Source organism: Gracilinanus agilis, chromosome 3 (genome assembly GCF_016433145.1).
Source record: "Gracilinanus agilis isolate LMUSP501 chromosome 3, AgileGrace, whole genome shotgun sequence".
Taxonomy (NCBI): domain Eukaryota; kingdom Metazoa; phylum Chordata; class Mammalia; order Didelphimorphia; family Didelphidae; genus Gracilinanus; species Gracilinanus agilis.
This window is the reverse complement of record NC_058132.1, coordinates 255487351-255508117: the sequence shown is the minus strand read 5'-3', so window position 1 is coordinate 255508117 and position 20767 is coordinate 255487351. Positions and strand designations below refer to the sequence as shown.

General features: G+C 40.2%; 1 protein-coding gene across 1 annotated transcript in view; it reads right to left on the bottom strand.

Annotated features, from left to right (window-relative positions):
- Positions 1–1988: 1988 nt before the first annotated feature.
- The window catches only part of STK39 (serine/threonine kinase 39), a 315180-nt gene continuing 296401 nt past the window's right edge, over positions 1989–20767 (bottom strand). Inside the window, exons 20-21 of the mRNA XM_044669100.1 lie at positions 12309–12373; positions 1989–3595 (exon numbers count right to left, since the gene is read on the bottom strand). Coding sequence (XP_044525035.1) covers positions 3521–3595; positions 12309–12373 — 140 coding nt within the window. The 3' untranslated portion in view covers positions 1989–3520. The remainder of the gene's footprint in view (positions 3596–12308; positions 12374–20767) is intronic.

The window sequence follows — 20767 nt, the reverse complement described above, 5'->3', positions numbered from 1 at the left end:
GCAAGTCACTTGACCCCCATTGCCCACCCTTACCAATCTGCCACCTATAAGTCAATACACCGAAGTACAAGGGTTTAAAAAAAACAACAACATATATTTACAAATAAATGTGCGAGCATGATAATTCCAGAAGGGGCATCAGGAAGCTGGCAGGCTACAGTTTCTGAACTGAAAAGAGATGGGAAGGATGCAATGATTGTCTCTACCTAAGATAAGCAATGACTTTTTAGACTATACGGCAACATTTCAATTAGGTAAGTACTTTCTCTTCTTCTCCTCATTTAAAATCAGGATCTTTTGGTAGAAGTTGGTTTCAGAGAGCATCCAAAAAGGAGGGAGAATATGAAGATGGGGACTAAAGAGAAAGGAGGAACACAATGGGGTGGGAGGTATTCAAAGGCAGTAGTCTAAACTAGGACTAAACAATCACTACACATCTGGGAAAAGAACAATTGGTAGGAGTGAAAGAAACTCAGAACGTAGAAAACATCCATTCCAACCACTCCATTTTTCAGAGGGCAGCTAGGTGGTGCAGTGGGTAGGCTGTGAGGAATGAAATCAGGAAGACTCATCTCCCTAGGTTCAAATCTGGCTTTAGACGCTAGCTGTGTGACTGTGGGCAAGTCACTGAACCCTGTTTGTCTCAATTTCCTCATCTATAAAATGAGTTGGAGAAGGGAATGTCAAACCGCTCCAGTATCTTTGGCAAGAAAACCCTAAAGGGGGTCACAAAGAATTAGACACAACTGAAAATGAAAAACAACTGAACATCTAATCTTACAGATGAGGAAATTGAGTATCAGTGCGCTATAGTGGATTTGTCCAAGATCAGGCTACAAATTAGTGGACCAGGATTTGAGTCTTTTTGAGCCTTGGAGTCTATTTGATCCCTGGTTCTGCCCTTAACATTTTGCTGGCCTTTGAATCAACTTGTTACTTTGCTATTGGGGAAATAGAACTTAAAAAATACAATTGATTTCCTTTTTCTTCTATTTACTTATTTTTCAAATTTTTAAGACAAATGGGGTGAGTCTTATTTCTTCTCTGGGCCTCAGGTTGCTGATCTGGAATGTGAAGGGGATGGACAAAACAATCTCTGTTTTCCCCAATGCTCTGGGATTCTGGGATTCTAATTCAGAGAACATCTGTCTGATTGCGGTGTGCATTTTTGACTTCCCCAAGCTCATTTGAGTTAATCTGCAAAATGGCTCTCTGTCCAAATGTCCTTTTCTCCCCCTGGGGGGCATGCCTCTTGCTTAATTATCCTTCCGAGGAATTTTTTTTTTTTTTTGGAGGTGAAGGCCCGGTGAGTAGGATTAGCATTAAGATGTCCCACTCAGGCCCCAAATCTTTTATCTGACAAAATCTGACTAAAATCTCTTGGTGATGTGGTAGTGCCCGAGGCTTTCTCAAGGACTGCATCTGTGCTCTCTGAGTTCTGGCAGGGCCTCATGAGGCTGAAGGGTCCCATTGAGGGTCTTCCAACGGACTCTTTACGGGATTAGACGACACAAGCGTGCTGGGCCTGGAGTCTGGAAGACGCAACAACATTCCCTTTGGCAAGTCACCCAAGTTCTGTTTGCCTCAATTTCCTCATCTGTAAAATAAGGATAACGACAGATACAGCTCCTTCCTCTCTGAATGAGAGATCATTCTAAAAGCATGAGCACAAGGCCAGGCTCACAGCCAATGTGGCATGGGAGGAGGAAAGAAGCGCGGCTCTGCTATGTTTGGACAGGCGAGCTGCCATGACTGCCCTTTAGGCAAGTTCAGAGATTCATCCCTGGGTTTCCTTCCCAAGAACTGATGGGAATTTTTAGCCCTAGGAACAAAGCCAGGTTAGGATGGAAGTTCACATGGTGGGGAGAGGGGGAGTTTCCCACTGATTTTCCCAGAGAAAGGCCTGAGGTTTTGAATTTGATATTAAGCAATAGGAGGACAACAATGTGGAGAAACAGCTAAAAGAATGAAGGCCCAAACACAATCTCTGTGCAATACGCTTTTATTCTCCTTTTACCTTTGCAGTCATCTTTGAGTAATCGTTGTGTAAACAATAGAATGGAATGAAATTACATTAAGTCGTATGCAAATGGCTCTAGAACACCTTAACAATTATGACAAGGCAATTATAAATAACTTTTCTTAGTAATATATATTTGCTGTTTTAAGTACATTTTAAAGAGCTGCCATATCTAGGTTAGCTAGGAAAGAGTCATGGCATGGTTCAAGGAGTCTACCTCCTTGACAATACACTCCAATTTTTGAAAATCCTAAGGTTTTACTAGTTCCGTAATATAGATCTAGATAAGTCACAGGTTAAGCAGAGGGCTACTTGGGCCAAAAAACATTTGTCCTTGAAACCTAATAGCAATTTACCTTTTAGTCATTGCACAAAGCCCTTTCTATTATTTTCTCTCCATCTTGGTTTTCTGCAGAATTTCAAGTAAAGCTCAGATTCTTGTTTGTGTGTTTGTTTTCCTTTTGTTTTTCAAGTTTTTATCTTTACAGAAACAAGTCCTATCATCACGTAAGGTGAAGCCAAATTGGAGATGGGCAGAATTAGTTAGCAGTCTAGCTTAATGGCAACATCATATAGTAAGTATTCTAGCTCGTAGAAGCCCCAGGAAAGCAAAACTTAAGCCAAAGTATGTATTGGATGCATATGAAACTCCTAGAACTGAGACTATTCTAGAATAAAGCAGCCTCAGGCACATTCTTAATATTAATGTCTGCAAGGCACCTCCCACTCCCTAGAGACAATCAGATTGTGGATTGGTTTATAGACAAACAAACCAACATAATATGCTTCCTAATTCCTAATTAGGTCATTTCAAAAACTAGAAGTTACAAATACTCCAAAGATATACCTGAAACTTTTTTTTTTCTTTAAATAACAGGAGATTAACTGCAAATAGCACATAATCAAACCATTGTTTTCCTTATAGGTAAGATGTATAATGCATAAATATATGAAAAATAAAATTCACAGTCAGTTTTAAAACTAGAATTCAAGTTTGGCTAATAAATCTTAATTTTTATAAGTATATTAATTTCTAAATACAACATAAAAGAGGCAGTATTGTCAGATGTACAATTAAAGTATTATCACAGAAATTTTACAATGAAAGAAGAAATACATTTCTGATAGAAAATTCCTTTTATTACCAATAAATAGGGCCACCTGAGTGCATTTCCAGATTGGTTTCAGTTAGGGGAGATCCAAATTGGTTGCTCAGAATAGTAAATAGCTTTTGGACAGGTTAGCAGCAGTTGTGCAGCTGTGGGGTTTGCTGACTCTAATGTGAATTGCTGGAGCATGACGCAGAACTCAGTGAGTGGTGGTGGTGGGGTGGTGGTGGTGGTGGTGGTGGTGGTGGTGGTGGTGGTAGTGTTTGGGGTTCTGTTGTGTTGAATTCTTTCCCCCCTTCTCATCTACTTAAGCAGATCTCTTCACAATCTTCTGATTTTGCTGGGGATGAAGGTAGGGTGGGGAGCTGAGGATGACATCTAGCCACAGGCATCAGCTGACACTCAACTGCGCAAAGCCAATCAGCTTCACCTCATCAGGAATCTCTGTTCCATCACAGCCAGAAGCCTGGAAAGAGGAGAAAAACTTTCAATAATGGCTAGTTGTGTTTTTCTTCTTAAGTGTCATAACCACACACTCGACTGCTTGACTAAACATGACCCACAGGGTCCAGTAAAGTGGTGGGAAGAAATTTGTTACGTGGCAGGTGATTTGGCTTACAAATAAGGCCAGTGGCCTCAGTTAGTGCCAGTGAAGTGTTACTGCTAATAAATGTACACCAGTCTTCTCCAATAAATAAATCTGATGTTTAAAAGATGCTTTTGGATTAAATGTTGTTAATTAAAAATGGGAGAGTGCAAAAATAAATGGATGGGTTCCAACTAATCTTTCCCTTAAGTATAATCTGTTTTTCAACAACAATTAGCTCATCCTGAGAAAGTCCAGGGCAAAAAATAACCATCTTTAATTGAAATAGCTAATATTTAAATACCATTAAATGCTTTATCTTGAAAAATGTCCTAGGAGATAATTTTTCTTGGAATCTCTTAGGAGGTCATTGGTGAAAACTTGTATCTAACATTCAACCTTATTTTCCTACTTCAAGAATCTGTGGGACTTGTCAAACTATTGTCCTACTTACTTATTGTCTCACTTATTTCTAAAAGTTCTTCATTTTTTTCCCTCCCTAACATTCAGTATTTCAATCACCTATTCTAAGCTGTTCCCTTCATGCCATAAGGTGCATAAATCAAGGTCTAGACACTATACTGTTCAAGAAATGGGGGATGGGAGCAAGAGAGGATTGATAGTGGTGAATAGTGAATTACACATCAATAATACTATATGACCCTTTTCTTGGCAAACCTCCTGCTAAACTACTGTCACAACAATTAGTCTCTCATGGAAATGAGCCCTTTAAATCTCCCTCTAATTCATCACAATTAACCTACTTAGCATTAGTTGGTGTATGTTTAGAACACTACAAAATGACAGTCTATCAAATGGACCCATTAAACAGTACATCAAGTGGGTAAATCCATGTTCCTTGAAGATAAGCTAAAAGCTATTCTAGAATTTCAAGTAAAATATTTTTGAAATTCTTTTAAAAAATTCAATCCAATCTCAATAATGGTATTATTTATTTCATGTCATTTACATTTTCTCTATAACACTATCATATCCGCTAACCACTGATATGATTTTCGGTAATATATTTGAAATAGCTGAGGAAAGACAGGAGTTAGAAATACAACTGGAAGAGGCAGTAAGGGCAAGGTCATGGCGAAGTGGTCCGTCTGGTCCCTGAAAAAACTATCCCTGACCCTGGGCCTTGCCTTCCTTCATATTTTCACTCTTCTGCTCTCAAGAGCTCCCATTCCATTCAGTATGTCTTGCTCCTCAATCTCTGTTTGGGCCAGCTGGTTTTGGGTTTCATGGCCACACGAGGCACCTCTAAATACCCTTTATCAGCATCTTCCAATTGTATGGCCTTAGTCACCAAGCTGATGACGCCAGAGTATGTAGACAGTTCGGCATAAATCTATGATCATTACCAAAAATTTTTTTTTAAATGCTGTGAGCATGTCCTTCTATTCTATTATCACTCCCCCCACCCCCCTTATCTAAAATTTCTTAATTCTAATCATAGGAAGCCCTCATGCATCCTGGATCCTAGAACACAGGGAATTGGAAAGGGTAGGGAAGCGTACATTTTTATCCGAGGATCCTTACAAGGGTATCTTAACAAATATTTGACAGTAACTATCATGGTGCTGATGGTTACAAAATGTTAAAATGGCAACAAATGGCCTCACCTTGTTAAACATCAGGCGAGTCCATCAAGAAAGAGGTAATCAAACTAAAAATAAAAGCAAGATACACAATTCTTTGCCTGTGGAAGACTCAATGAATCAATATAAGCCTTTAATGAGATATTAAATCTAATGGTCCCAAAGAGTCAATTATATTTCTATATTCCTCAGAGTCCATGCAGAAGTCCTTCCCTCACCCTACTGTAAGTTCTTGGCAAGAAGGAGCTAGGTACTAGTGGGTAATGCTCATGTTGGAGGCCTCTCTACTCCCCTTCTTTCAGGCTTTCCCAGCTGGGGACTATTTCCCCCCAGCCCCCTGGGCAGCCCTAGAGGCCCTTTCTAACATACCTTGGCAAAGGCATCCTTCCACAATTACTTCTCTCTTCTTGCTGTTCCTTCTCTGGTTTTAGCTAGGTAGCTGACAAGTCACCTGATTAAACTAAGTCATGCTCAAGTATAAAAGAATATTAACCCCCCCCAAACTTTCTAGGACATTTCCATTTAAAAAAGAGAGAGAGAACATTATTTAGGACTATGAATCCAAATATATTTCTCTGGCTGAATTTTAGTAGCATCCTGAGTAGAGTTTTTGATACTATCAGGTGAATTGCGATGATCAGGAATGAGTAGGGCAGATAGGATGCTGGGCCTTGAGTCAGATAGACTGGAGTTCAAATTCGGCCTCAGACACTTACTGTGTGTGACCCTGGGCAAGTCTCTTGAATGCTGTTGGTCTCGATTTCTCCATCTGTAAAATGGAGATAACAATAGCAACTGCCTCCAGGGTCATTGTGATGATCAAATGAGACAGTTATAAAATACTCGGCACAGTGCCTGGCACATAGTAAGTGCTTTTTTTTAAAAAAGAGCACTGTGTGTACATTTTCCTAGTGCCCCTTAAAAATCACATCACCAATGTGCCGATTCCCCTTCCATGGGAGCCGTGGGAATGTGAAGAAGAACAGCGTGTCTCTGGGCCAGTTATGGAAGCGCCCCATCTGGATTCAGAGGCCACTACTAGCCCAGCAGATTGCCTTATGGGCAATGAAGCCCTGTCTCAGTCAGTGCTGCTCCTCTCGGATCTGTCCTTCTGAGCACATCCCTTTTCAGGATGAGGCCTGTAGCCTGCTACTAGGCCCCCCACAAGCCAGGAGACTGCCTCAGGGGAGATTGCTGTGCTCCAAGCTGTTGCCTGAAGCCCTTCTCATGGGAGAGCCAGAAGAGACCTCAGAAACCACCTTGTGCAGCCCCTCTCCAGAAGGACCCCCCCCCCCCCCCCCACGCTGGCCAATGCTTCCAGCCTCAGCTGAAGTCCTCCAGGCAGAGAGGACCCCCCTCCTGGAGGCAGCCCTTCTCTCAGGATGGCCTTGTCTTCTCTGTCCCATCCCCTAAAACCACTGCCTCTCTGGGGCTCTGGGGAATTAGAAGCGAACTTATTCCTCCCTCCTCCTGGCAGCGTGCTCTTCTCTTCTGCTCCTGCTCACATCTGCTTATCCCTTAAAACAATTTTGGAAAGTACCGCACTAGGTATCAGAGGGGAGCCCGGCTACAGATCTCAGCCCTGGTACTGACTGGGCCTGTGGCCCCTCTCAGAGCCTCCGCTTCCTCAGTGAGAAGGAGAACGATGCTCAGAAGCCCTTCTCACCTCCACATCTACCTCCCTGGCCCATGCTCCAATGTCGGGTCTGGTTGCTTTAAGCCCACCATGACAGTTTCCTCTTAAGAGAGGCTTTAGTTTATGGAGTTTATTCTGGAAACCAATGTTATAAGATTAGGCCTAGTGGTTTTGAGGCCTTCCTGACAGTTTTCCTTTCAGGTGAACTGTAAGCTCAGACTTTTTTTCTCCCTGACATACAAACTCCCAAAATAATATGTCTGCTGCCAGCTTGTTTTCTCTGATTACAAACCCAACAAATAATATTTGTCTTGACCCATTGATATGCAATTCAGTCAGCTCCTAGAGAAGCCATCCAAAACTAGAGAATAAGTACTTCTCTCGGAAAGAGCACTTTGGAACACACCTTCCCTCAAGCAGGAGCACAGCCATCTCCCTGCTGAGGGGCCATTTTCCCCAACACCTCTGGCCAGCCCACGAGCCATGCCTTAAACTTAAGCCGAATGCCCTATTGAAAGATACACCTAACCGGGGGGAGAAAGACACCATGAACCCAGTTATAGAGAACAAGGATCAACAGGGGAACCCTGTGTTTCCCCCAGGAGGGACTTCCTTATGCCAGAGGACTGTCAGCCTGATGGCAGCCAAGCTTCACTTGACTTCCCCGCCGTCTTCTTCCAGTGGCCCTGCTGCCTAGTTGCCCTGTTCAGCCCCATTCAAGCTCCAGAACCACCATCAAAAATCAGCAATGCCACTGATATTGGGAAGGTCTATGGGTTTATTTTTCTGGAGCTCCACATTTCCCTGCTAAGACTAAATCAAAATTCCTCTCCCAAGCCACCATTCTCCCCTAAATATGTTGTTTCCTCCATTAAAAGTAAGCTCCTTGAGGACAAGGATGACCATTTCTTCTGTTTTTCAATTTCTATTACTTAGCAGAGTGCCTGACACCAAGTATCCTTCCATCTATCCAACCAGTTCTGGGGCTGGAAGGGGCTTTAGGGGTTATATGGTCCAACTCCATCAAAGTAGATATGAGGAAAGTGAGACACACAGGAGTAAGTGTCAGAATGGGGTTGCTGATCTCTGGGCTTGTGTCTCCAAGTTCAGCCTTTCATGTTCCACTTTCCACTAAACTATACTCTGTCTTTTTCTGTGCCTCAGGCCCCCTTATCAACACAACTGACCTTCTGAGCATAGAGGTGGTTTATATTATGGCATCGACGCTCTTCATGACATCCCTTTTGCCCAGGTTTTCTGAAGAGCAGCGACCACAACAGAGAATTAGGTAGCAGACACCTGGGAAGTCCACAGTTACTTACCTTGCTCATGTGGAAATTCTGGAGCCAGGGAGTCTTTATAAAAGAGACCCTTGGTCTTGTGGAAAGGGATCTTACTCATTGCTTAAAGCAGCCTCAGCGGTACCAATCACTTGAAATGTATACTACATCTGGTATTCACCTAGTTTTCCTTCTGATTCCATCTTGGTTCTTTACATTCTATTCTCCTCATCTTCCCAACAACCTCCTTCCCACTTCCAGAAACACAGCATTAGATCATGTAGCCTGCTATGATCTAACTTCTCCTACTGATTACTGAACTCTCCTCTGCAATTTCTATTCCACTCTTCAGTGCTGAAAGATTTGCCCTATCTTTGCAGAAGAAAGACTATAGTGCAGAGGTTAAACACACATAAATCAGATATGATTAATGGGCATCTGATTTCTACCTTCAAGAATTAATTAAACATTACTTATTTCCAATTATAAAATAGAAAACAGAGTGTTTCTAGAATGCTATACCTTGGAGAGATGTATGAAAAATGGAATAAAAATGATTCAAAAATCCCTTTATACTTAGAAAGGTTATGCAAAATAAAAGTATAGTGCCCACACGTCACATTTTTACTTCAGCAGGAACACCCTCTTATGGCAATGATGGTGAACCTTTCAGAGACAGAGTGCCATGTCCATCCCCTACCAGAGACTGAGTGCCATGCTTCACCCCACCTTAAGCCAGACAGGAGAGGAAGGAAGCATTCCCATTGGGCTGCTGGGCAGTGAGGCAGGTGATAAGGGGCACATGTGGAGAGGGGCAGGGGAGTGGCCAAAGTGCTCTGTTCCCCTTCAGCTCTACTGTCTGTGAGCTACCCACCTTCTTCTCTGTGTGCTCCCATTGGCTGCTGGGCAGAGAAACAGGAGATGTGAAAAAATGTCAGGCACAGTAGAGAGGGGAAGGGGAGCAGCTCTGCCCGAGTCTTTGTAGTAACAAACTGGGGTGAGGGGGGTATTGGGGAGTAGGGTCACCCGCATGTCCACAGAGCACGCTCTGCATGCCAGCTTTGACACCCATGCCATGGAGGGTTGCTATCACTCCTCTGTGGCATCTGTGTTTTGGTAAAAATGAATGTAGGAAAGCTTTGAAACTTTATTACTCCCAGCTACAGAAAATACAAGTATTGGACTTTATTGAGCATTTTGTCTGATGAATTAAATGAAGATTTTTAAATTTTTCAACACTAAAGACTGGAACAGGAATTGCAGAGGACAGATCAATAGCCAATAGGAGAAGCTAAATCATACCAGGCTACAGGACTTAATGCCATGCTTCTGGAAGTGAGAAGGAGGTTGTTGGGAGGATGAGGAGAGTAGAATTTAAAGAACTGAGTTGGAATCAGAAAGAAAACTAGGTGAATAGCAGATGTAGTATACAGTTTAAGTGACTGGTACCCCTAAGATTACTATAAGCAACTAGACAGAGCCCTTTCCATAGAAGTAGGGAATCTCTTTTATGGCTACTAATTCTATCCTCTTAGTCATTATTTTTTTTCCTGTACTAAAAACGTGTGTGTATATTTCCTATACTGAATATGTATTTTATATATATATACATAACAAATGTGTATATTATACACAATACAGATTAGCTACATATACATTATATATCATATACAAGCATTTATCATACATAAAATACAAATATAGCATATTCAAAAATATACATGTCTACACGTATAACATTTAAACAAATCAAAAACATACATGTCTGTATGTAAAATATCTTAACAAATATTTGACAGTAGACAGGTGAAATGAGTGGAAGCCAAGTTATCTACCAGTATTTGTTTTACAAATTCTTCCACACATTTGAAAATTTCCAGAACCTTGAAAAGTTGCCTTGAAAACCAAAAATTAATCAAAATAAGATAAAATTAAGCAATTTTGAAACATTTTTACAAAGCAAAAGATATGACCAAAAATGGCATGAGGCTTTTGAGGTCTTTTGTACAGGCAGTTTTCAATCACGGGCTACAGATTTTAATCCAAAATGTTTGAAGAAGATCAGTTCTTTACATAGGTATCTTTCTGAGGCAAGTCTTCTATACCAGTTTTACTGTTATGCTAGGTGGCTTAGTATCATTTAGAGAAATTTACAAAAAGTCCATTAAAAAAAAAGCCTGCAGAAAATACCTTCAAAATTTCTATTTAAAATCACAGATTGTTAGTGTCTTTAAGGAAGCAGAGTGAGATAGATAATGATCATTCCCATTTAAAAAGTGTAAATTGGGAGACCTCAAGGCTGTTATTTGTCTTGGTTATTTAAAAAGGCATGCAAGGACCAGGCTAGAACAAGAACTGAATCACCTGACCCTTTCAGGTCCAAGTATTATGTTAATAATTTATAAATTATGCATTAATTAGTTCATTTTAAAAGACAAAAGTATACTGAAGATGGAATGTTTTGATGTATAAAATTATAATCATAATTCCTGAGATGAAAGGAAACCTATAATGGTAGTTCATTCCTATATAGCGCTTTAGGTCTGTCAAAATGCTTTTCTTCACAATTTTGTAAGGTAGGTAGTGCAAGAATTACCATTCCCATTTTAAAGATGAGAAAACAGACTCACTTAACTAAGTTAAATGACTTGCCCAAGATCATCCAAACTCTATATTATAATGAGTTCAAATCTCAGCTCCATCATACAGTTTCTTCTATTGAAATGTCACTTTTCAGTCCTATTTGCTCAGAAATATGTCAAATGAATGATCTACTGTTTTTTAAAATTGCAGATGAGTTAGAAAATACATTGCAGAACTGCAGAATTATAGAGCTTGAAAGGTGACTGTTTGGTATTGATTCCTGAGGGAAGGCCAGAGCTGTTAATAAGTTTTCCCATCTTTAATTTCGCGTTTTACATCTCAACACGGCATTCTTTTATTTCCCAAACAATGTGAACTCCTCAGAGACATTTCTCTTTGATGTTGTGGTTGTTTTTTTTTTTAAATGCAGCCCAGTCACTTGAAATCAGATATGGGCTGAATGCCAGAGTGCTAATTGGCAGTAGCCTGGCATTTACTGTAACTAATCATTCTGCAATTTTGGCTAAGCACATTTTCCAGTTAATTTTCACAAGGAATAAAAAATACAGATCATCAATAAATGTAATTCACAGTAAAGTCTTGGTCATTTATGTTTTTAAAAATATCTGATATTATGTTGACTACATCTCAATGCTTTTGATTTGTAGTTTTAAAGTGAACCAACCCTTTTGGGCAGGGCTGTTTGACATTTATTAATTGTCTATTATGCATCAGGCACAGTGCAGGTGCTGTGAATAGAGAGAGAAAAATAGAATCACCCTTGTCTTCAAGGAGATTCCATTATATAATTGGGGAAAAATGAAAACTAGCTAACGGTGGCCTTCCTCTCCAAGAACCCCCAGCTGCCTTCTGACCATCAGGGAGACATCAGGGAGAACCTGTCTTATGAGGCCACAGCAGATGTGGTGTTTGATTTACTGGGAAGCACAAGTCACTGAAACCTCTCTTGCCTATTAGTACCTTGTTATCATTACTGAAAACTTATCACTGAAATAGAGATGTCTCCCTCAAAACTTGGGGATCCTCGGTATTCTTTGTTCACTGGGCATGACTGAGCTACACCACGACTGCCTCCAAGTCCTTCCAATCCTTTTTCAGGGCAAACTATTCCGAATATTTCACAGCACACAGCTCCTACCACAGAGTGGAAGTGTCCTCACAGGGACTGCGCTCTGGTTTTGAACAAAGAGTCAAGCAATGCTTCCCAGAAGTAGCAGGGCAAAGCCTCCAGGACTAACAAGTGATCACTTTAACCTTCAAGCCAGGACTGTAAAAAAGAAGGAAATGGGCTCATAGAATGAGAAACATCTTGTCAAGAAAAATGTTCTGTGTTCCTGAGGAGGGTGTTAAAGGCAGAGATGGATCCCCAAAGAAAACAAAAGGGAAGAAAAACAGGGAACAAAATGGCAGTGCTGTTCTTTGTATTCATTACCTGCCTTTTGAGTCACTTGTCACAGCCTTTCACTTACCAACTTAAATGTCAATGTTTTTAATGCTTTGGGGTCATCTACAATCTTCTGCAAATTCGCAGCAACTGTAAAGTAAAAAACAAGAGAGGGTGATGGTGGGTGAGAGGCTTGTAGTATCAACTAGCTTCCCAATCACTGAATCTGAATGGCCTTCCAAAAAGGCTCTTTCACACAGACCTCACAGGCATGGTGAGTCTGTATTCGTAGGCTGCAAAACTGCTGTGGGCAAAACAGACTGAATCGTATTGGGAGCAAAGGGATTTTTGGGTAACTTTTGCTCATGCACACTTAAAAAAACCATAACCATTCCTCCCCCCACAATGCTCCATTCTATAAAACAAGAAATTAAATAGAAATGAAGTTGGTCCCCAATGCTTCAAATGCTTAGCCTCATAAACAACAAGGCTAAAGACCTTTATGAGTAAGTAGAGAGTAATATAAAATGAAGAGATATTAAAACCATCCCTTTCTCTGGTAATAGCGGGGGTAGGGGTTGGGGGTGGGGTGGGGTGCGGATTACCACATCTGATCTCCTAACTTATGAAACTGTTCTGTTGCTCATATCTGCTCCTAACACAGGCTACAAAAAAATGGCAGGTCATTTCTACCAATCAGGCGCTCACATTGACTCTCTGAATCACAGTGATTTGTTGAATCATCTAAGTTCAATCTTGAACAGTATCACACTGTGCCCTCATTGTCAGAATTTGATTCTGGCATTTCAGATTCAGAACTGCCCATGATTGTATCATTACCAATTTGGCAGGAATATGGAAAGGAATCCCCCCATCTTTTGCATAAATATGTAGACTTTTTCAAAAACAAATTAAAAAGCTAAGATGTCACCATGCACTGGATAGTTCAGTAAAGAAATAATTTTGGGGGCATATGGTGTCTCAGTGGATAGAGAACCAGACCTGGAGGCAGGGGGTCCTGGGTTCAAATTTGGCCTCCGACCCTTCCTAGCTATGTGAACCTGGACAAGTCACTTAATCTGGACAAGTCACTTAACATCTAAGCCAGCATTGGCTAACCTTTTTGAGATCACATACCCAAACTGCACTTTCAAGCCACCTGTGAGCCCCCACATTACCCCAGACAGCAGAGGGAGGTAGTGCTTGCATGGGGAGGCTGAACATAGGGGCAAAGCATGTGATAAATGTTCTCGGGCGCACTGGAGACGGAGAGGGGAGCAGCCCCCTCCAGGCTGCCAGGGCACAAGTGCCACATCTTTGCCAATACAGGCCTAATCCTTACCAGTTTAATGCTTTAAAACCAATATTAGTATCAATCCTAAGACAGATGATAAAGATTTTTTTTTTAATATTTTTTCCCCGTTTTCCCCAGCAGGCTATCTGTTGACTAAGACAATGATAACAGTCTCACTTTGGATTTTACCAAATATAAATCCCAATTTATTATAATCAAATAGATTATTGTTTAAATAATTTAAAGAGACAAAACACCAATTATAATTCTCATTTTCCAAAAGAGAAAAAGAGCTCCCACTTCTACAATTAAGAGCTTTTAAATTATAGCTGAAATAATTGCAGATCTAATTGCAAGTATGCAGACATAATGCCTTGAAGAGAAGGAGTACTTAAAATAGTAGAACATAACCTGTTTAAAGTTTGGCCTTTAGGTCAATTGAAAAAAAAGCTAGTAGTGGGATCTCTGCAATTCAGTTCTGACTTCCTTATATTTGGTCTGAGAACTGCAAAGATACACGCACACATGCGTGCACACACACACATACATACATACATACGAAGTATATTTTCAATTCAACCTATTTCTCCCTAATGAGTCTAAAAACAACTGCCTCTTCTCCATGCTCATTTCTTTTAACACTATCTTTCAGCTGTATTCAATCATGTCCAACTCTCTGTAAGCCCATTTGGCATTTTCTTGGCAAAGATTTGAACTCAGGAAGATAAGTTTTCCTGACTCTAGGCCAAGTACTATATCCTCTGTACCACCTAACTTCCCCTTCCTAACTCCCTTCAACATACCAGCTATCATCCAAAGCCATCAGTGAGGAATGTCCTATTTTTTAATTACCATCTCACAGTCAGACTTCTCCCCTCCCCAGAGTATCCTGAATCACAAAGCTATATTTACTTCACCAGGAAACAAGTTTTTCATTGGTGTTTTTTTCTACACACATTTTCTAAGAAAGAAAGAAAAATCTTCATGTTTTAAAGTCAGAGCATTCTGACTATGCAAAGTGTAGCAACTGAGCACAACACTCATTTTCTTAAGGAATAAAATGTTCTAGTGGCTTCTCCAATTTAGGCTGTTTCATGGGCAGCCATAAAGTTATCATTTGAATTTTGCTCCTTTCCATCACAAACAGTCTCTCAGTTAATACTGATGATTTACTACCTCATTCCAGGCCATCTATTTCATTCACTCTGCTCAAGTTCCATTCCCAAAGCAGGGCTCAATCCTATGCAACAGAGAGCCCTTGCTTGGGTGTATACACATACTATAGCTGATTTCCCAAGCAGCTTCAAAAAGTGAGTTGTGTACTGGAGGGCAAGATTGAGCTGTTAGCTATTTAAAACAATCACCCTAAAAACTATGTTCTCCAATTGTGAATCCTGTACCCCAGGGACATTAGAAATTCAAATTCTCTTATTCAGCTCAAAGCGAAAATAGCAAAACTGGCCACTTACCTGATTACTTATCCCAGCTGCTAGGCTTATTTTCAATTTACTTGATTCTAATTTGTTGTAAAGTGCTATAAAACACCTTCATTTAACTGACATCACATAAAATTCAGAGTGATGCTAATTTTTTCCTCCAGTAGCAGCAATGCTCATTAAAAGGAAGGGTGATCACTGTGTAGTTTCCCTCCCCCTCTTCTTACTGTGCACCTGGATTTCAAAAATAAAGATGCTCCTTACCTGGGGTGTATGTAGAAAAGGGCTGGGTGGGTGGGTGGTGGTGGTGGTTATTTTAAGGTTTTTCAGGCATGTGCTGATTACGCCAAGATTTTTGTTTTACTTGTCTCTAGCCTCCAAAGAAAACGTACTTCTGAATCTGCTCTTCCTACTCCTGGCCCCAGTTGTCTCAATTCAAATTCCTACCAACCCTTCCTTATTTTCTGAGTAAAACATCAGGAAAGACCTGTTCCCTTTCAATTCTCCTTCCCTACTCCTTTCTTTCATTACCAAGTGCTTTCTCTACTCACTTCTCTTGTCCAAAATGTGTATAAGGGATGGAAGACACAAAAGAGGATAAAAGAAGGTACTATATGTCTTCCAAATAAGTCACTAAGTGGAAATGCCCTTGTTGGTGCCAGATCATACTTGTCCTGTTCATTCTTCTAAAAGATCTTAACAAAGAGAGTAATTTCCCTCACACTGTCCCCTCAAGAGGTCCCCAGTATTCCTATCTAGGCAAGAAGTTCATATTTGCATTTTGGGGATGACAAAGTTCTCTGAGTCCTGTGTTTATGAAAATATTAATAGTAAACACAACATGTGAAGGAATTTGATGATCAAACCCTTTTGTTTCCAAATGAGGAAGGAAATGAGATGACTTTGGACTAATCTATCAAAGAAAATACAGAACTGAATTGCTGCTTTTGGGGCAGCTCAAGTCTGGTATTATACATTCCCTGTTTCTCTAAGTTTTTTATAAAATGTACTATTTGATACATTCTCACACTGACAGTTGGAAAATAACAGTTTTGTAATGACTGTTTATATTCTTTGTGTTTGTATTCCTAGCAATTAGTCTAAAGAAACAATTTGCTACCCAAATACAAACATATTTCAGAAAATAATCCCATAAAGGGCTGGTGGCTGGTTGTCTTTATTTAATTTGATTTACTCCTCCAATAAAAACTGTAAGACAAGAGAAAAGATATGACAGAAGCTCAAGGTTTGATGTATTCTAATAAAGGCAAGAAAATTCTTTGCTAAGACCAAAAGAAGTCTCTTTAAGATGACTGGTGAATATTCACTTCACAGAATGTCTCATCCAGTAAAGGACCAGCATCCTCTCTGTATCTCATTGGGGACCACACAGCCAAGACACTCCTGGGGCCACAGAGTAATAAAAAGAAATGGTCTTTACTGCCTAAGAGAACTTATATAGTCTAAAGAAGGAGGAAAAAACAAGCAAAGATAGGAGATATGTGAGGATGGAGCAAGGCTAACGATCTGTACTGGAAAGTACATTAGAAATTGGCTCTTTGTCATAACTAAATTAATATTGCTAAAGACCTGCAACTATTACTGTTTGGAGTGTGTGGGTGATACACACCACTAGGCCCTGTTAATGAGCAAACGATGTATGTTTATTTGCAAGGCTGAATGGAAGCCAAACCTTGGATTTTATAACTCTTAGTTGGCATAATAGCAAAGATGTGAAACTGACTAATGTCAACGTTGATTTTGACATTAGCCAAAATGAGTTCTATGAGATTGATCTGACACAGGAAAAATATCTAATTACAAAAGCACACACATCAAAAACAGCTATAATAACAGCAAGAAAAATGTAGAAGTCAAAATGAAAAAACATACAATCACAGAAGAAAAGTTAAGGACATTTAGTTCCTATTATGTATCAGGTCTTGTGCTTGGTGATTTTTACAAATATTATCTTATTTGATCCTCACAACAACCTTGAAATATAGGTATTATTATCTCCATTTTACAGTTGAGGAAACTGAGGTAAATGAGATTAAGCTATCTCCCTGGACCACCAAGCTAGCAAATACCCAAGGCTGGATTTGAATTCAGTTCTTCTAGACAGTGGGCCCAGAATACTATCCAGTGCACCACCAGTGCTTCCATAAAAACAAAAAGGCAAGAAAGGAATACTATAGTAGTAGTTCTCACTGAAATTCACTTAAGGTTAGGTTTACCCAGAGCATTTGGCATCAATCTAAAGTTTAAACAATTTGATCAATCTCAAACAGAAAAGTTAGCCAGGATAGAGTTTTATTTTAAATTCCAGTAACTTTAAATTGAGTAAATGAATTACTATTTGGCCTTCACTTGGTTACAAATGGTGGGACAGTCTTGGGAACTGTTTGGTGGCAAGGAGAGAAGAAATGAAGGGATGCACCAAGGTTAATTTTTAAAATAGGCCCAAACTGAAGAAACTGATTATTTTGGTCCTGAATTTTCTTTAGTGATTTAAGGTGTTTTCTGTGCTTAAGTTTTAGTAACAGGAGGAAAGTAAGTGTCATGATTGTAGATTTCATTAGCAATTCCATTCTACTGGCCATTTCTAAACAGGTGAGGACATTAATCAATGAAGCAAGTACACTGACTCGAATTGTGGAGACAATTCACCTGGACATTCTGATTTAGTACAATTTTGGAATGAAACAGCAGAAGAAAGTAAAACATCTGGGTGAAGAATGACCAATCTTTTAAGTCATGGTAGCTGAGAAGGCTCTACATCAACTCAAATTGAGATAAGACTTAATTTCTTTGCTTCCAAAAAGCAAAGAATATTAGTATAAAGCAAATACAATTACAGAAAATGTCTTCTCTAGGATGCTACCTGAAATCCTCTGTCATGCTTTCAAAATGGCAGGCTATTGTTGTTCAGTTCTGTCTGATTCTTTGTGACTCTCTCTGGAGTTTTCTTGGCAAAAATCCTAGAGTGGTTTGCCATTTCCTTCTCCAGTTCATCTGATATATGAAGAAACTGAGGCAAACAGGGTTAAGTGGCTTGCCCATGGTCACACAGGTAGTACGTGTCTGAGGTCAAATTTGAACAAAAGTTTTTCAGACTCCAAGCCCAATATTCTACCTACTGTACTACCCAGCTACTCCAAATAGCAGATAGAGATGAGTAATTTTTAAAAGTATATTCTGAAGCTAAAAACCTTAGATTATATATCTTATTTGTGCTGTTTATGTTGTCATAAAATTTCCAAGAGATACAAGTTACCATTTTAAGAGTTTCCTGGGGGCAGGAAGTGGGAGGAGAATAAACATATAGCATCTAATATGTGCCGGGTCTTATGGGGGAGAATGGATGAGGGCCGAGTTTGTTAACAGTGGCAACAAAAGGCATTTAAGATAAATACACAGTAGAATTAGTAAGAAAGAAATTTGAACAAGATATCTGAAGGATAAATTGAAAGAAACTTCAGTATTAGAAAAGGCACTAAAATTTAAGTTTCTTCCAGAAGGTGGCCTTTTAACTGAGACCTGACAGAAGCCATGAAAACCAGGTTATAGAAGTGAGGGAGGAGAGCATTCTGGTGTAGGGTGCAGCCAGTGAAAATGTTTTGGGTCTTATATGAGAAACAACAAAAAGGCCAGTATCCTGTGATACCAGAATATGTAGAGAGAAGTAAGGTAGAAGCCTGGAAATTGAGGAAGGAGCCAAGTTATGAAAGACCAACAGGGAGCCACTAGTGGGGACTGAATAGGGGAGTTAAAGGGGTACAATGTGCCCCTTAATAGACGGCCTGAAGTGGGGAGAGATTTGAAGGCAAGGAAACTAACCACAGGCTCTGGAAGGCAGGTGATGAGGAAACTAGGCAAGACGTAAAAGTGTTGAAGGGACTTGCCCACAGTAGTCAATGGCAGAGATCAGATTCAGACACCCAAATCCAAAGCGTTTGTTCTTCCATTACACCATGATGTCAGATGATACTTGGGCTGTCAACATTACCGACACATAATCTCTTCTCGATTTTTTCTGTAGGCCTCAGAACTTGCTATTTTTCTGTATCCCAGGGCCTGATTTTTTCCCAATGATTTTTTTTATTCCTACTCAAGATGAAATTCTCTAATTAGAAAATTGTGTAATTCTATTAGAACTGCCAGTGATTTAACTATCACAAATAAACATAAATTGTTATATCTACACATTCATTTATGCGTTGTTTTTCCCTTATCTTCCTCCTTGCCACGTTCATGAAATGACAGCAGTAAGATCATAATTCAATTGGTCAAAGTTTCTTAATTTGGAATCCATATCCCTGGCAGTCCAAGGAAACATCTCAGGGAGTCTGTGTACTACAAGGGAGAAATTACACCTTTCTTTTGGTTTATATTGATTTTCTTTGGATTCTTATGTATTTTATTTTATGCATTTTAATAAATTGGTTTCACCAGACATGTGCCCAAGACACACCTGCCCCATCCCATGGGGAATAGCCAGAGAAAATACCCAGAGCCAAGAGATGGGAGTCTCTTATTCATGAGACAGCCAGGAAGCCAGTGTTACTGAATCAAAGAGTACATGGAGGGAGTAAAGTGTAAAGTCTGAAGAGTCAGCTAGGTAACAGAGGGGATAGAATGCCAGACCTGGAGTCAGGAGGTCTTGGGTTCAAATCTGGTCTCAGACACTTCTTAATTGTGTGATTTGTAATGCAGAGATGCAATCAAGGCATTTACCCTTGCATAACCTAACTGTAGAATTTCTGGCAGTTAGCCAGCCTTAGAACTCTGACAAAGGTCAGTTGGTCCCAGAAGCTTGTGAAGAGTGGAGGGGCAAACTGGGCTCTGCCTTCGAGTTGAAACCTTGCCTTGAATCTGTGGTTTTGTCTTTGGACATTTGGAGCTTAGCTAACTTCTCTGGACCTTCCCTGATCTTCCCTATATCATTCCCCTATTATCTTCCTGATTTTCCTGTGGGCTTTGGGAGAAGGGTGGATTTTTGGGTTGCAGCAATTAGACTTTGAGGATTTAGTTCCCCATAGACAAGTAGGACTTACCCTTGAAACAAACTATACCCTGCTTTATTGTTTTAGTACTCCCTAACCTCAAGGGCAGCCAAACTTCCCTGGCTGAGAGAAAGCAGGCTCTCTCTCAGTTCAAGCCATTCCTGTGACCCTCCCCCTCCTTGAGCTTCTCCCTAGCGGCTGTTAGGGAAACCCTGAGCTCCTCTCTCCTTTATAATCAACCCTGAAACTTTAATAAACCCCATGTTACCTAATCAAACCCTTTGCTAAATCATTGGCTGGATGATAAATGAGGGTTGAAGGAGGGAAGGAATAATTCTCTTTGTTTTACTGAGGGAAGTTGGGAGCGTCCATCTTGAGAGGAAGTAGTTGTCTCTATACTTCCTCCTGGAAACCCTTCAGTTTCACTAACAGGGAGGAGCTTTGGGACTCCTTCTTTGTGGACTTGAGAAACTGACTAGAAAGCCCTCTAGTCAGATTCAAACCACTTCTCACTGGCCCTAATCTTTGTGTCTGTAGAAATACCATTTTCCCTGGAAGAGTCCAGCCTTCCTTCCCCAGTAACCTCTGTCTCTAGTCTGAGGGTCTCCCTGTTGCAGCTGTCTCCCCTAATTACCTCATCATCTCCCTTACCATTCATTATACTACCTTGACCTCTATTTCCCTTACATCTCTCCTTACCACCTCAATCCACTATTGCACCCTCTTTTCCCACCAAAGGACCAAATCCCCATTTACCTTTTCTTTATCCCCTTTTATTACAATTTTGTGAGCAAAGTTAGTGAATACC